The 16,120-nt window shown below is 40.6% G+C and overlaps 2 protein-coding genes across 4 annotated transcripts in view; one reads left to right on the top strand and one right to left on the bottom strand.

Annotated features, from left to right (window-relative positions):
* The window catches only part of ppp3ccb (protein phosphatase 3, catalytic subunit, gamma isozyme, b), a 30,254-nt gene extending 26,758 nt beyond the window's left edge, over window positions 1–3,496 (bottom strand). For all 3 annotated transcript variants that reach the window (XM_076284589.1, XM_076284591.1, XM_076284590.1), the window contains exon 1: window positions 2,914–3,496. In XM_076284589.1, coding sequence (XP_076140704.1) covers window positions 2,914–2,965 — 52 coding nt within the window. In that variant the 5' untranslated portion in view covers window positions 2,966–3,496. The remainder of the gene's footprint in view (window positions 1–2,913) is intronic.
* A 3,784-nt stretch (window positions 3,497–7,280) lies between these two features.
* htr7b (5-hydroxytryptamine (serotonin) receptor 7b) lies at window positions 7,281–14,886 on the top strand. The gene is made up of 2 exons (XM_076284592.1): window positions 7,281–7,834; window positions 12,681–14,886. Exons 1-2 carry the CDS (start codon window positions 7,380–7,382, stop codon window positions 13,453–13,455), a joined length of 1,230 nt encoding a protein of 409 aa, XP_076140707.1. The 5' UTR covers window positions 7,281–7,379; the 3' UTR covers window positions 13,456–14,886.
* The last annotated feature ends 1,234 nt before the right edge of the window (window positions 14,887–16,120 follow it).

The following is a 16,120-nucleotide window of genomic DNA, read 5'->3' as shown; positions in this document are numbered from 1 at the left end:
TGCTGGCTATCTACGGAGTTGGTTCACATTGAAAGCACACTGGATAGGATTGGCAGGTGGTGCAGTTGGAATCTGGAGTGTGGGAGGATTACTGCATGTTCTCTTCTTGCTGGGCTGACACATGCAAGGCCACTCTTAATGTGTGCTTAGCTAAGAGGAAACATCTATTATGGACTAAAGCACCTGTAGAAAAACATTTTTTGTGTCAAAGCATCTGATTTCACTGCTTCAGGAGAGTCCATCACCACCCACCATGGTGGACCACCAGGCCTACACTGTAATTTCTCTGTATGATTCACACCTAGTTTGAAATGGTAATGCATATGCACAACAAAATTGGTCGTGACACTGCTTTTGAAAAAGAAAAAAGGGAAAAGAAAAGAAAAAGAGTGAGTCATGGAGAGAAACTGGCAGATTTGAAAAGCATTTAACAGCACTTAACCCAGCCAAGCGGGGCCCAAGTGGACGAGTAGAGCTTTCAAGTGTGCACGACAGCCCAGGGACCCCCGCTCTCCAAGCAGGTCTGTAGAACTCATTTGCATGTGGCTACACAACTCTGAATATCAAACCCCAAATTAGTCACCAACAGTTGTCCGTGGAACACTACAACACCTGCCTCTGCTGGGAACGGCACATGCATTGCAAACTTAGATTGCACATTTTGTTCACTGGAACCATGGTACTAGTGTGCGTGCCTGTAACTGGCTGCAACTTGTAGAATGTGCATGCATGGTATCCGATCATGACTAACCACTCAAAAACCACCCTTCCCAAGACCGTGGCCACAATGAATAATTACAAAAGCACTTCATGAAAAAAAAAAGCCAGCTTTAGTCAAGTTGAACACCATTTTCAACTAAATAGCTAACCTTTTGATGCACTCTTTATGCATCAAGCCCAAACACATCAAGACCTGTCCCCGCACCCTTTGGCCGTGCTACTCATACCCCTGTTCCCAACCAATTAATCGGTAAATTAATCAATGAAATCATTAACACCAAAGGGACCGTTCCATGCCATTGGGGTAGCAACATTAACAAGGGATGTAATGTGACTAGATTTCCCAAAAGACTCCTAGTAATGACATACAAATTCCCCCGACATTTGCATTGCATTCGATTCTGGGATCACCCACATGGCACGACAAAATGGCTTACTAGGGCTTGGTTTAACATGGCTTATTAGAGATACCATTTAGTCCAGTGAGTTCTTCTCAAACAAGAGGGGCATACACTCTGCCCTCTGCAGCCTTATGTGGCAACTAGTGTCCAAGCCTCCACACTACAAGCCATAAGCACAACTCATTAGTGAATCAATTATGCTCTTAGCAAGAGGAGACTGGTGAGGGACTCCGGGAGTTTAGCTGGCCTTGTGCCAGAGGATGGGCCAGCTTTAATCAAAAGAGCCCTGGCTCCCATGTTCCTTTTACACCTCCACCACCTAAGATGTAACAATCCAATTAGGGATCCGGGGGTCATGGCTCATCCCTGGGGCTAAGGAAGTTTCTCAGGGTCCTGGTTAACAATGTCTGCCTCAGTCCATTCCACTCCAAGGCAAAATGTCAGTCTACTTATTAGGTGGCAACTGTCAGTGTGCTTTCTTTTCTTCTTTTTAACAGATAGAAACCAAATATGTGTTTGAGGTGGACAACAAGTACCCAAGCCTAAGGGTGCCTGACTGCAGAGAAAATAAGACACTCCTTGCATCACAAACAATTACCATGTTGGTGGTATGCAGTAATGTTGATCTTGTAGTTCAGTATCCTAATAACTTTGAGATTAAAGGAACAGGTAAATGCAGATCCATTTACCGTGCTACATGTAATCATATTCTGAGCAGAAAAAATATGCATTACGTTACCGAAGAAAATTTCGTCTGAAAACACCTAATGGTCAATGAGTCCGGGTCTATCCGCACTGACACTTCAAAATGGCATCGGGTTGAAAAAGGAGAACAAGCATCATACCAATGCTCGACCAGAAATAAGCTTTAATATTCACACCCATAGATTGTCAACAGTTTTCGGACCACTGATACATCCTACAGTACTAGTCCTCGCATGCAAATTCATAAAGATACTTGTTGGATGTGAATGAGAGCACGACGACGGTAGCATAGCATTCATGTGAATACATTAAATTAATTTAAAGGCCAATTGATAGCATGTTTAAACGCCTTCAGCATAACAGCGTCAACAAGACTTTACAATCATATTTTATTCTCCCACTACGACTGAAGAGCCCCTGGAATTCAGTCGCGCAGAGGGGGAGAGAGATGACATTGACCATGCATGCTGTTCCGTTTCGGACAACGACGGATAAGGACACACGTTAAAGCTAACAAAACTGCATAAGCCATCTTGTCCAAGTCTCGAATACACAATGCCGATCATAGTCTGGAGAAAAATAGTAATCATTATACGTCAAGGAGGTTCGAATTAAAATTGAAATTCATAAGAGCGGGATGCTGGCGTGCTAGCCAGGATAGATAACTTTAACTCCGAACGGACTACCGATGCAGGCGCGTATTTCATGAAATAGCTAGTCAGACAGCCATCTAGCTAGCATCTTCTGTTAAGGAAATGAGAATAGGAGATGCAATGCAAGTCGGTTTACACACAAAAACATGATCCACGCAAAATATCCGTTACCTTTTCCTTAAGAACTAAATATGTTCTATATGTAACACAGGGGTATCTGGCATCCTGCACTCCCGATGAGTGGACACTCGGCCAACTAATAATTCTAGCCAACATTGCCACTTAGCTAACGATAGCTAACTTACTGCGGTCAGCTAGCTGACTGACTTCAAGAGTCACATAATGCTAGCTAGTTTGACGTTAGCCAGTATTCAAAATAAAATGCATCTCATAAAAAGCTCTTCGATCAAAACAAGAGCACAAGATAATCTTACCTTTGACAAGCCTTTCGGTGGTTGACTGTTTGTTCTGCTCTTTTCCAGACATCTTGAAATTTCCTCTGGTTCGAAAAAATAATTCCTCCGCGTAGCTAGCTAGCGATAGCTAGTTAATTCAGCTAGCAACCTCTGCTAGCTACGTTTTGCTATTACCAATGTGGCTAATATTCGTTGTCAGACACAGGACAACCCAAAATGGGATGCGATGTCTATATTGCATTTAACAGTTTAACTCTGAAAGGGGAGGGGAAAGGGGAGCCCGCTTTAACCCTAAACTTGTATTTTCCTTCCGTATCTGTCCTTCGTTTGGTAGTTGCCCAGCTGCTGTCAATTTTCAGTCAGGGATGAATCAACGAAGCAAGGAAATACAAGAAAAATCTTCCAAGTAGTATAGAGAAAAGTCTAATTTCCCAAAACCGAAGCTATTACTTATACAACACAAAGCACTCATCTGTGGTTCTAGTCTATGTTTTGCTCCAGTTAAATGCCTCTTCGTTTTGTTTTGTTTTCTCTCTCTTTCTTCCACTTTGGACGTGACCCGCTGAATCGTCCAGACTCTCCCTCTTCTCTCGGATTAAATTCTAATCCACGAACAAGCGGATTTCCTAGAACATGGCGGACCTTGGTAACTGCAATGATTCACGGGTAATGTAGTTGTGCATCTTCATCATGTGTCATTCACACATGATTATATAGCTGTATTCATAATTCATGTATATTTTATTTTGTTCCCTACTTTTTGATGACAGTAAATGTTGCTATTATTCAGTGAAACATTGTTGTATCGTGGTAAGGAAAATGCAAGAAGTTAGGCCAATTTAATTTATAACACATCTCACCAGTGGCACTTTGTGGCCAAAAAGAGAATGACACAATAGAATACGTGTCCAAAGAGGCCTACTCCATTATTCAGAATATTAATACATTTCTGACAAAAATATATATATAATTAATTTAAGAGACACTGCAATGACAGGAGATATCTTTGAGATTTGATTTAGAGGTTGCACAAATTTGGGGGGACCTAAGTTCCTCACAACAGATTTTGTGAAAACAATATTTATTATATTATAGTAGAGTACATATGATATTATAAACACATTTAATACAATTTTAGACATGTATGATATGGTTTAAAAAAACATTTTTGGAAGTAGGAGTTAATTTGACTTGAGCCCTCATTTGGATATTGGTTGAATATTGTGGTCTATTTCAGTGTTTCTTAACTGGTGGGTCAGGACCCAAAAGTGGGTCGCGGAACCGTTCTGGGTGGGTCGCACAGCTTGTGGTTAAAAATAAAATCAGCAATTTAAAATGATACCTTATCAGATCTAATGTTGGACCTTTATTTTGATAAACTTTATTCATAGCCTACATATCAGTCATTGCCATGGACATAGACAATGTTTATGTTAGAGATCATTTTAGTGGTAAATGCAAGTAGGCTGCTACCCTGAATATTTGAAGTAGCCTACAGTAGGCTCAGATATGGATTCACTTCAACTGAGGACAAAATAGGACAGAAACCCCATTGTGTGGTGTGCAGTAGATGGCTGGCACATAAGAGCATGAAACCATCAAAACTAAAATGCCACATAAAAACAAGGCACCCCTGTCGAGTACTTTATAAGGTGACATCAAGAGTTGAAGACTTCACAAATGTAGGCTAATGCCAAACATCCGCATGTTCCAAACAAGTAGGCCTACAGGCACTTCGCTTGTCTTACCATGTAGCTCACCATATCCATTGGCTTGAACACTAAAAAATATAAATATGGGTCGCGACTTTATGAACATGAGAAATTGTGGGTCCCAAAGCCAGACCACTTAAGAACCACTGGTCTATTTGAATCCAACACATTTCAGTCTACAAGATGAGTAATTCTGAAAGTTTACATGAATGTCCCTTAACAGCTCCCTTTTTTATACTCACAGAGCCCATTGTGCATACTAAATAATTTACATGCACACAATTGTTTTTAAGCAGGCTCAATGTTAAAAAGTGGTTGTCAACTATAGGCAACCTGGCACAAGCTTTTGATGGCCAAATCCAACTTTATGGTTGTCACACAGAGACAGATGGAACCCATAATACAACTATAAAACGTAATAATAAATTGATACAATGCCGTCTCTACCCCCTGGTGTGATAACTTGTTAAGCACGGAAAACTTATTTCGGATTCATTCAAAAATAGGCAGATTCCAAAATGTTACATTTACATTTATTCATTTAGCAGACGTGACATGTTTGATTCTGCCTATTTTTGAACTAATTTAAAATGTTGTGCAGATCTGAACAATTCCCTTTCATACCTCAAAGTTGACTTTTTATAATTTTGAGAAGATTCGGTTGGTTGGTTGCTTTATCTGTCTGTCTGTTTCTCTATCTGTGTCTATTACCAGGCTGGTTTTTTTTATGAAGTTTGGTGGAGCGGTATATGGCGGCAGAGCCCATTACATTTTGGACTACGTTCTGATCAAGGGAGTTTTCCCTATCTTTTCAGCATTGAAAGATAGGCTGTTTGTCAGTGCTCTCCAAGTGCCCCCTCTAGCCACCAAATTGTTTTTATTATTTTGTTGATAATGATTATAATTATGGTTCACCCAAATTGTCTATTTTCATTTCTCCCACTGGGGGGCGTTTTGCTCTCAGTGAAAATAACTATTCCGTCTTCTTGTGTTCTCGCTATTAAATGGAAATGGTCCTTTCTATTCCCACACTACATTTCTACTGAGGGTAGCAACTATAGCCTACACTATAGTTTAGTTGGTAAGAAAAGCCCTTCAATGCTTTGATCAGACTCGAGGCAATTATTTCATGTCTGATTTTCAAAGAGCCTCTAGAGATGGCAAAACACACCATAGGCCTACTCAACTAGGACAGATATTTGTGTTAAAAAGACCAACAAAAGTATTGTACTGATTCAACTTCTTTACGCGAGTAAAACTCACAAATTACAGGTTTTGATATGTAATCAACGTATAAAAGTTAAAAACGGTCCTAGCCATTAAGGACTATTTTCGTTTCTGTTAAAAGGAGCGGACTACATATTCCAATTTTACTAAATGGCAATTTTTTTCTCTGTCCTTACAAATATCAGGCAAGTTTGTTGCCTTGTATCCACCAAGTCAAGGATGAACTTTCAGATACACAAACATACAGTCTTCTGGCAGAATAGGCCTACTACATGACAAGCAACAAAACAAAGACTAAGACATTTTGTCATCTGTAGGCCTACATGTACTGATAGATAGTTTTTAATGTCCCTATAGGGGGATAATCATTTTTACACATCACTCCATGTTCCACAGCTAAGAATGTGGGCACAACACAACATATGACATTTAACACATGACCGCACATATAATATGTTATGTTCTCAACACCACCCAATACAAATACAAACACATCACATCACACAAGTAGGCACATCACTGTTACACAAATCCACATAACAGACGTGAGTACAAAAGTAACACTGGATGTACATAAGTTTGTTCAGCACTGTGATGGCAGTTGGGACAAAACTTCTTTTGAAGAGGGCTTTTGTCCAGTTCAGTGCTCTGTGGCCGGATGTAAGCAGTGTGAAATTGACTCAGGAAGTGGTCTGTGTTGGTTGCTATTGTACTTGTTATACGTGTGACGACTGTGATAGGCTGGGAGTGGGGAGGCTGATTATCTTGGCGGCAGTTTGTGTGATTCTAGTAAGTTGATTTTCGCAGATAGAAGCTTTCTGTTAACCCTTGTTTTTGTTGCTGCATCTTTCTGTGGATTTCCCTGAATATGTTGCAAAGGTAACTTTGTTTGTAAATGGATGGGACTAATGTCCCATCCATTTAGGTTGAAATAGGCCTTGATGATGGGAAGGCAAGCAAATTCATGAAATTAAATTGTATAAAATCTATTTCCCGCTATAGAAGCACAATAGAGAGGGTAAAAGCAAGAAGAGAGTGGAAATTAATGCCACTGTGTTAACTTCTGGGCTTCCTTCAAAACGTATTTTTGTCCTTTCAGTGAATTTCTTATGTAGGGGTAGTTATGTAGGGGATGCTGTGAGAAGTTGGCCAAATACGTTTATTTATTTAATTTTTTGTGTGAAATAATTACAAATAATAAACACATTACAACTAATAATTGTCAGAATATTTGTATATCTATCTATCTATCTTTTATACTAATGCTAATGGTTTAATCTTAAATTGACACATAAGTGCGCACAGCTCTAAAACCACTGGAGATGTCAAGAAACAATTCGTTGAGACGTTGTGGAGGTCTCAGCACTGCTGTCCACCACTGTAGTCGCACTTGTGCTTCATTCATCCATTGGACCACGCTTGTGGGAAGACGGCAGGCTGGTTGGGTGTTTCAGCGCACCACTGCTCATTGCGGGAAAGGAATACTACATAGTGCGTTCCTGAGCGAGTCGTGGCTTCACTTGCCCCACAACTTGGAGTAGCATAATGTTCACCACGTCGAGTACGGGACTCGTATTTGACTACAGAGAAAATGGAGTTGAAGTTAGGAACGGCACCAAGGAACCTTTAACTACCTTTACGGATGAACCCTCAAAAAATGATTCATGTGGGGACCAGATGTTTGACATGAGCACATTGGAGTCAGTTATCATTGGAATTACCTTGTCAATCATCACTGCGGTAACTGTCATAGGGAACACATTGGTAGTTATAGCGGTATGTGTGGTCAAAAAACTTCGTCAGCCCTCCAACTATCTGCTTGTGTCTCTGGCAGTTGCAGACCTTTCAGTAGCGCTGGTCGTAATGCCCTTTGTTATTGTAACCGACCTGACCGGAGGTACTTGGCTGTTTGGAGAGGTTTTCTGCAACATCTTCATTAGCATGGATGTAATGTGTTGCACAGCATCAATAATGACATTATGTGTCATCAGTGTTGACAGGTAAGATTTTCATCTGCAAGTCAAACGACATCATTACTGAGGTAATTTGGTGAAAAACCTATTGTTCTTATTGTTTTTAGATAAAAATAAAAACATTTTAATGTTGTTTTCAAAGTGGAAGGTTTTTCTTGTTCATGTCTACAGTGATCCTTTCTGCCATGGAAGAATTCAAATACATTATAGTTCCGTACTTTATCAATGAAGGATCTGCCATGCAATTTTATTGTGAACACTCAGTAGGCTATATGGCTACTGTCTAGGGATTTGGAGTGAGAGCAGTGGATCTCGCCTTCTTGCCCTTTGATGTGATTACTGATTGATTGACTGTGCCTGAGTAACAGAGTAGTTGTCGGTATAGGGGAGGTTATCTGAGGTGCAAGTGCTCCTTGCATGAATCACCACCATGTCCTGTCACCATTGCCCTCTGGGGATCAGATGTAGAGTAAAAAGAAATGTATGAAGAAAAAGGCGTTGGGGATTTGATGGAAATTGAATGTCCAATTACTTGTAGATCTATTTTGATGGACTTGGAATGAGGAATGACTTAGATAAGGCTTTGACGGTTCCTGTATTGGATGCCGATCAAACTCAGTTTATTTGGTGCCTCGGATTTGCACCCTATGCCTGCTGTGAAATGGAGGGATGGAATGATTCTGGTTGATGCTGAGCCATAGATCAGATTCCATTTTGGGGGACGGTGGGTCAATGTCTCTCCCCATCAAAGACTGTTTTATTGAGATTCTCCAGATATATATATACAAGTGGTTGTACATGCTTCAACAGCCTCTAGGGAACAGAATGTAGTCTGTAATACAGATATCTGTCATGTAGGCTTACAATTTGTATATGTGCATAATCCAGTATATTTTATTCCCATGTTTAAATAATCAAATGTCTGAACCTGTTAACGTATTGTGTTTTTGTATTGTTTAGGTAGGTTTGTTTGCAAACAGCTGTGCAGGTGAGGGTGCAACTGTCCTGCTTTCATGCATTGTGGAATAAATAGTGCATATGCAGAGCAAAATCACAATTTCCATGACTGCATTGGAACAAAAGCCAGACATCCTCAGCATAAATGAATCAATGAATGTCTTTCTGAAATGTGGGTCAACCCTCAATGCCATTATGCCGAGCAGAACAATTTGCCCACTGGATTTGAGCTCCAAATCTCAGGAGGAGAACTTCGTACCTCTTTTGTGTATTTCATGGTTTCTGGCAAAGGTGTTTCTATTTCAGACCTTTTACAGCAAGTTGGCTGTTATATTGCAGCGGCCTATACGATGTGATACGTGAAACTGTAAATCTTTTAAGTGGAGTGCATGAATAATTCAGAGGTCCTGAAATGAGGAAGTACATCCCCTTTTGAAAAAGGGACCTTATAGCTGCATCAAAACAGTTGGTATATCGGACTAAAGTTTGAGTTAATGAGAACCAGCTTTTGAACCAATGCATGGTGTAGCATGGAAATTAAGAATCTTTGCCTGAATTCAATCGGCCTATTGCCAATTTGTTACACACACGTCATACTCAATGAATGTTGAGCATGACACCACAATGACTTCCTGTGATATTTTGCAAAATAGTCCCCTGGGATCAAATATTACAGCCATAATAAGGTGTTTGTCACACGCAAAGAGCACAATGGGACAAATGTTGTTCTTGGCCTTTACAGCATTTCCTTTGAGCATGTATACTGTTAACATCAAAGGTGACAAATCATGTGAGACTTTTTTTACATTTTAAATTGAATATAAATTATTTCAAAGGTATTAACCTTTTCAGTACTTGTGCCTGTTCATTTCATATGCCAAAAAGCTGTCCAAAAGCCCTGGATCTGTTCTGTAACAACAGTATCAAATAGGCACATAAGTCATGTCTTTATTGAGTTACCCACAGGCGACAGCAGTGAAGACCTTCCAAGAGTAGAAACTGATCTGAACCAGTGACTGTAACAATTATTTTACATAGTATTTGCATTGGGAGGACTTTCTCTATGCGCTGATGTTTTTTTTTTTTTTTTTTTTTTTTTTTAAGTTTTCTGTTTCTAAAAGTAGGACTCCATAATACAAAACAATATCTGCTGAAATTTCACTTTTTGCAAGAAATCCTACAGGACTCAATGTGTTGATATATATTTTCTCACCAAAGTCCTCATATAGTCGGCATACTAAGGCCTCAAGCTTAGTATTTTCTATCTTGGACCACTGACAGCTATAGAAATGTTCTGTGAAAATGAACATAATTTTTCATCTGATCCCTTGTCAGCCGATTTCACATATTATTTCACTTATCAGGAAATATTCAGTAGAAATAAGGGGCAATTCTGACTAGTTAACCTTCTAAATCAAATAAATCCCATTCCCAAGTAATGTGTTGAGTGGTATTACTGTCTGAGGCTCAAAGCATGTTCATCAGATGGCTTACCAGATTGGCTTCATTCCAGGATGGGAGGAGCCATTTAATGTTTTACTCTGGCATTGCTCTCATCTCCAACAGAGATGCTGTGCCAACATAAAACTGGTCCCTAGGCCCGCCATTTAATTTCTGACATTGCAATCATAAATCAGGCAAGAATGACAACGGTGAAAGAAGTCTTCTGAACAGCAATGTGTGAGCATATGTAAATATGTGTTTTTCTCTGTTTATCAGTATAACCATGAAATAAATACACCCTAAAACTCAATCAATCAATCAATCAAGCAATCAATCAATCAGTATTTCAAATTTCTTTACAGTCACAAGTACTGGCCATATGCTAAAAGTGTGTAGTTTTGCAAAGTCAAGAAAAGGTGGATTGGGAATTGTAACATTTTCACTATCAAAATGCAAATGTCCAGGTTTTGTTTTATACACCTTGGCACATATTACAATAAAACTTCTCTGAAGGGACTTGTCAATTTCTTAGAATATAAAGTAAATCCTCTGGTCTACAAACACGATGGCCCAGGTTGTATAAATCCGGTGCAGTGCAGCCTTTAAAAAGTAGCTTAAACTGGTCCTTTACAGCTGTCGTGATGTGGTGTGAGGCTTATTTCAAGCAGCAGACAGAAATTCAAAATATTTTTTCACAGACCACATACAATCTTGTACAAAATGTACAAATATAAACGTCTCTAGATACTTTTTTTTCTAAAGAACTAAACCTGATGCCTGGCTTAGCAATTACATCACTCTAAATACAATTGTGTTGAAAGGTGAGGATATGCCAATGACACCTTTATTTAACATCAAAAATGTCTGCAGGCAGTTGTGTTCTTTTTACCCTTTTTGTGCGTATGCCTTATGTCCTTTCCCTCGCTTGCACCCTTTGCTGTTTACATATGATCATTACAGTCAGGCTAGACTGATCAAGAGCTTTGTGGTTTTATGCTGGTTTGGTACATTTGGAATTTTAAAAGCATTAGCAAAGGTGGACTACTTTCAATGGCTCTAATCATTGTGATATATGCTGTTTGCTCTTGGTCTGAGTCGTTTTAATCTTAGTTTTTTTTTAGTTGCAATAGCATGTAATTGTATATGGCTTCTTAATATGCAATGCAGAACACAATATTATGCCATGGCTGCTCTTCAAAATGAGTAGAGGACTAAATGAGAGTACAATTAAACTGTAATTAAAAGACACAATTGGCAGCGTAAATAATTCACTTAAAATAAGTGATTAACCTAAATAAAAAATCTTGTTTTGAAATTGCTCTATTAATCGCTCTCTGCAGTAACCTGTTATTAAAACAATTGAATGTGTTTAGAAATAGCTAGAAGATGATGGTTCCACATGTGATTACAGTTGAGTTGTGAAATGAACATGCTGACCTCTATGGTATCACACATTAGGGCCATGAGCAAGAGATCACATTGGGCTACTGTATGTCTTCGCCCCTGAACTAGATCATTGCTGCGCTCTTCTCCTCTCACCTGCCTGCTCTGTCAGCTTGTGTTATGGAGGATGTGTCCAGGTAAAGGCATGTGTGAGGCCCGTCACATGTCACCTGCTAGATCTGCGCTGACTGTTCAACCATGACACTCTGAAGGGAGCGAGAAAATCCTGGGAGACATCTTCAAAGGGCATCGCTGAAGTTAGAGTACATGTCCTTTGGAGGACAGTCAGTTGTCCTGTACTGTCCCCTACCTCTATATCTTACAGTGAACATTATCTGTCTGTGTGTCATATTCGAAGAGTCATGATTCATTACAGTACATTCATTGAAGCAAAATTGTTACTTTTTAGCAGCCTACTGTATGTCAGATTCTTATGTGTACGATTTCATTCTGCATTACATTTTGCTTGTCAGTATTATAAATTGTACAGGACAGCATGGATGTTATGCCTGTCAAGACCCAAGCATATATTGTAGACAGACATATACTGTACTCTGTTTTTTCTGTGGTTGCATATTCTCTCTTCGGTAACCAGTGGTACAGCAATGTATGCTGACAGAGACTTTGTAACCTGTCACTGTGCCCTGCTGCAAAGGAACTAATATACAGTCTGGGAAGTGCATGCAACAGCAATCTATGCAGAGACTTAAATATATATTATCTAGAGGCTTGCCGAAGTTCTATAAGGGACCTTTTAGGAATGCTGATTTACAGGTGTGTTTTGCAGCTGCGTTCATACCTCAAGCAGTTCATAAATATTGGTTTTGGGAAATTGGAGGATTAATGCTTAATCTGAAGTTATCAATTTTTTATCTTTTGCTTCTTTGAGGTGGTGTGTTTAGAGTTGTTTCATTTTAATTATAAAATGCAGAGTTGGTAGAATTCCTTGTTTAAACTTGAATGCATTGCAATCTAATTGCTGTTCTTTTTTTGACCTTTGACCTTCTCTTGGTTCTTTTGGTTCTTAAAGGTACCTGGGCATCACCCGGCCTTTGACCTACCCTGCGAGGCAGAACGGGCAGCTGATGGCCAAGATGATCGTGGGCGTGTGGCTGGCGTCGGCCTCCATCACGCTGCCCCCGTTCTGTGGCTGGGCCCAGAACATCAACACGGCGGGCGTGTGTCTGATCAGCCAGGACGTGGGCTACACGCTCTACTCCACCGCCGTGGCCTTCTACATCCCCATGGCCGTCATGCTCATCATGTACTACAAGATCTTCCGGGCCGCCCGTAAGAGCGGCGCCAAGCATCGCTTCACCACCCTGGCGCCCTGCCCGTGGCGGGACCCCCCAGCGGACGCCGGCGCTGTGACGACCGGCGAGGGATTTGGCCCGCAGGGTGCGCGCCTGGCCCCAGCGCCGGTCAGGCCGCCGGGAGAGGAGTGGTCGATGCTGGCGCGCCTGCTGCATCACGAGCGGCGCAACGCCTCGGTGTTCCGGAGCGAGCAGAAGGCGGCCACCACGCTGGGGGTGATCGTGGGCGTCTTCTCCGTGTGCTGGCTGCCCTTCTTCGTGTTCACCACGGCGCGGCCGTTCGCCTGCGGCGCGCTGTGCAGCTGCGGCCCCGCCTGGCTGGAGCGCACGCTCCTCTGGCTCGGCTACGCCAACTCGCTCATGAACCCCTTCATCTACGCCTTCTTCAACCGCGACCTGCGCTCCACCTACCGCGACCTGCTCCGCTGCCGCTACCGCAACATCAACCGCCGCCTCTCCGCCATGGGCGTGCACGAGGCCCTGAAAGTGTGAGACGACCAGGGCGCGCCAGACAATGCCAGCCAGTGGGTGCGTGGGACACAAGTGGTTCTGCCCAGCCATCTGTCTGTGTGATAGCAGCTGGTATTGGCTGTGTAACACTTGTCGTCTGGGATCAAAGATTTAACAGTGGTTGCTGTAGCTCCCTGTGCGAGTGCTCGGCGTGTATCTCACTACACTGTTGTGGCCCAAGAATTCCCATTCCTGAATGGCGGCCACACCAGAGGAAAAGCCCCCTTAATCTCACTCTGGGTCCTTGTCTCCTTCTCGCGCCTCATGCGTGCACTGCTGTCTCAAAAGAAGACAGAAGAAGAAAAAGTCTCATTTTCAAACATGAATATTTATACTTTGAAATTCGCTTTGATGAACATCCAAAGCTAAAGAGTGCATTTCTCTGTCGAGCTGGAAAGCTGAAAATGAGGACACAGTTTCTTTAAGGATGCACAATGTTACATGATAAACAGGTTAGAAGGCAAAATATATTTAAACCTGGTTCTGTTCTGTAAACATACATACATACATTTGTTTCACGTTTAGTTATAGTAAAGTGTAAAGTGTAAAGTATAGTAAAGTGAAAATGGCAAAAAAGTTGGGAGTAGCCTGATTCTGTATTCTGGTGTAAAAATGTCATTTTGAGTGTAATTGGTGCTGTTAGAGTCTGGAGTTTTAGCTTGTAAATATTCAGTGTATTTGCATGAATGTTTTATACAGGTTGGCAAAATTACCCCATGCTGTAAAAAAACCCAGTTATTTGCTGTAAATTACTGTAAATTAATTACATCCTGATAGCTCTCATGCTCTGTGAATGCACTTATCCAGAATTCTACTGGCCATTATAATCACAGCTAATGATATCAACAGTGGGTGTCTATGCTAACCGTTGGTGAAATTCCAAAGAGAGGGAAGTCTATCCCTAAAGATTTCACATGTGAATAGAACATCAAAGGTAGGAGGTTGACTCCCATGGTAGTCAAACCTAGCAGAACTTATACTTATGTATAATTGCTTTAAAGTCAGACTTTTTAAATAATTGCTATGATGTAATGTCAAGGGAATCTGAATTTCTATCACACTTCAGCTATCACCCACTTCAGCAACAGTGGGTTGCAATATCAATGTTATATTGCAACTTTGCAATGAGTGATATTGTTTCAACAGGGTATAAAAACATAGAGCATCCTATTCCATTGGTATTTTTTGTGACAATGCTATCTTGTTCTTAAAGTCGAGACACATCTGGTTGGATCCAAATAGATGAAATAGTGATACAAATGCTATTGCCTACTCTGTGAGGTTTGTATTTGACAAAATTGAAGTCATCAATCCCTATTTATCTCCTGCCTATTTCTGTCCTGATGTCTCTTCTTGCTTCTAATAGATTCCTGGATTAGATAGGAGGTGATATATATATATCTATCTAACAGGCACATTGTGTTGTAAATCTGTAGTGGTGATACATGTTTATTTGTATATTTTTTAAATAAACCACACTATTCATGAATATTCTACTGAATTTTTATGATGATCATCTGCATACTTCCAAAGACGTGTAATGTGATGGTTTTGTGTAAGGAGGAAATGAGTGTGAATATATTAACACCAATAATTTGTTTACTGTGTCCTGTTTACATCCTGCTGAGATTTATGTTAAAACATACCACCAGATACATCCACACAGTTAAATAATGTAGTAGTGTGCAAAACTCAATTGATTGTTTTTATAACGTAGATGTAAAATCAGTCATCATAACTTTGGCTGGCTTTGTAGAGAATCTGAGAAAAATAAAGACCTCACTTGCTATCTTAGTGATCTTAGAAAAGGAAATAATTTGATCTTGTTAGAGAGGTGAGAGTCTTTGCTTATGGACCAGTGTGACTTCATAGCTTTTGCCTGCAACATACACAGTGAAAGGCAGGGTGAGGGCTGTCTGCTTCGTTAGTCATTTCGTGGATGCTATAGTAGGGTTCTTGCAAATCATTGGTAAAATTATTTTGACAGTCCAATGACAGCACACAAAATCATCTTAAGACTGGCCAAAGCATTTTTGCCATTACAATCTTTCACTCGGTCACTGAGGTATTATATAATAAGGAAGAGATATTACATAACTATACAGATTCTCAGGAAAGATTTTGTTGTTGGCTCTTGTTTCTTTTTAGCTCCAGCCATCAAGGCTGTTGGCATAAAACTAAGCTAAAATAGATTTCTTTCATCTCATTTTATGACACAGACCAATGCAGTGGAAGCTGTTAGATGGGACAGACAGACACTATGTGGTCACGAAAGGGCTATTTCCACATGGTCATTGTGCCTAATGTTTCTGCTGTTTGCTGTTGTCCCTGAGCACACCCAGGGGATGTCTAGTGTCAACACCTTCCCTGAACCTCCTCACGCACTTAATCAGTGGCACTGGACCACTTCTATTTAGAGGGATTTAGAACTATTCTCTCCCATGTGAATCATTTAAAGGCTTATTATGACCGCCGCTAGCAGAAGCTAGCGAAGCGGTCATACAATGATTGTCAAAGGTTTTTTTTGTTTTTTTCGTCATCTACTTCCTGAATTTTTGGTCAACGATACCCGGGACACCGAAACACCGGGGCACATGACATTTGGTGGGTATGTAGCCCCACTAGACTTTTACGGAAAAAATTAGTT

This window comes from Alosa pseudoharengus, unplaced genomic scaffold, assembly GCF_046254945.1.
Source record: "Alosa pseudoharengus isolate Yale_2024_CS ecotype anadromous, Long Island Sound unplaced genomic scaffold, YU_APseudo_1.1 YU_APseudo_1.1_scf_14, whole genome shotgun sequence".
Classification (NCBI taxonomy): Eukaryota; Metazoa; Chordata; class Actinopteri; order Clupeiformes; family Clupeidae; genus Alosa; species Alosa pseudoharengus.
This window is presented reverse-complemented; position numbering and strand designations above follow the sequence as displayed.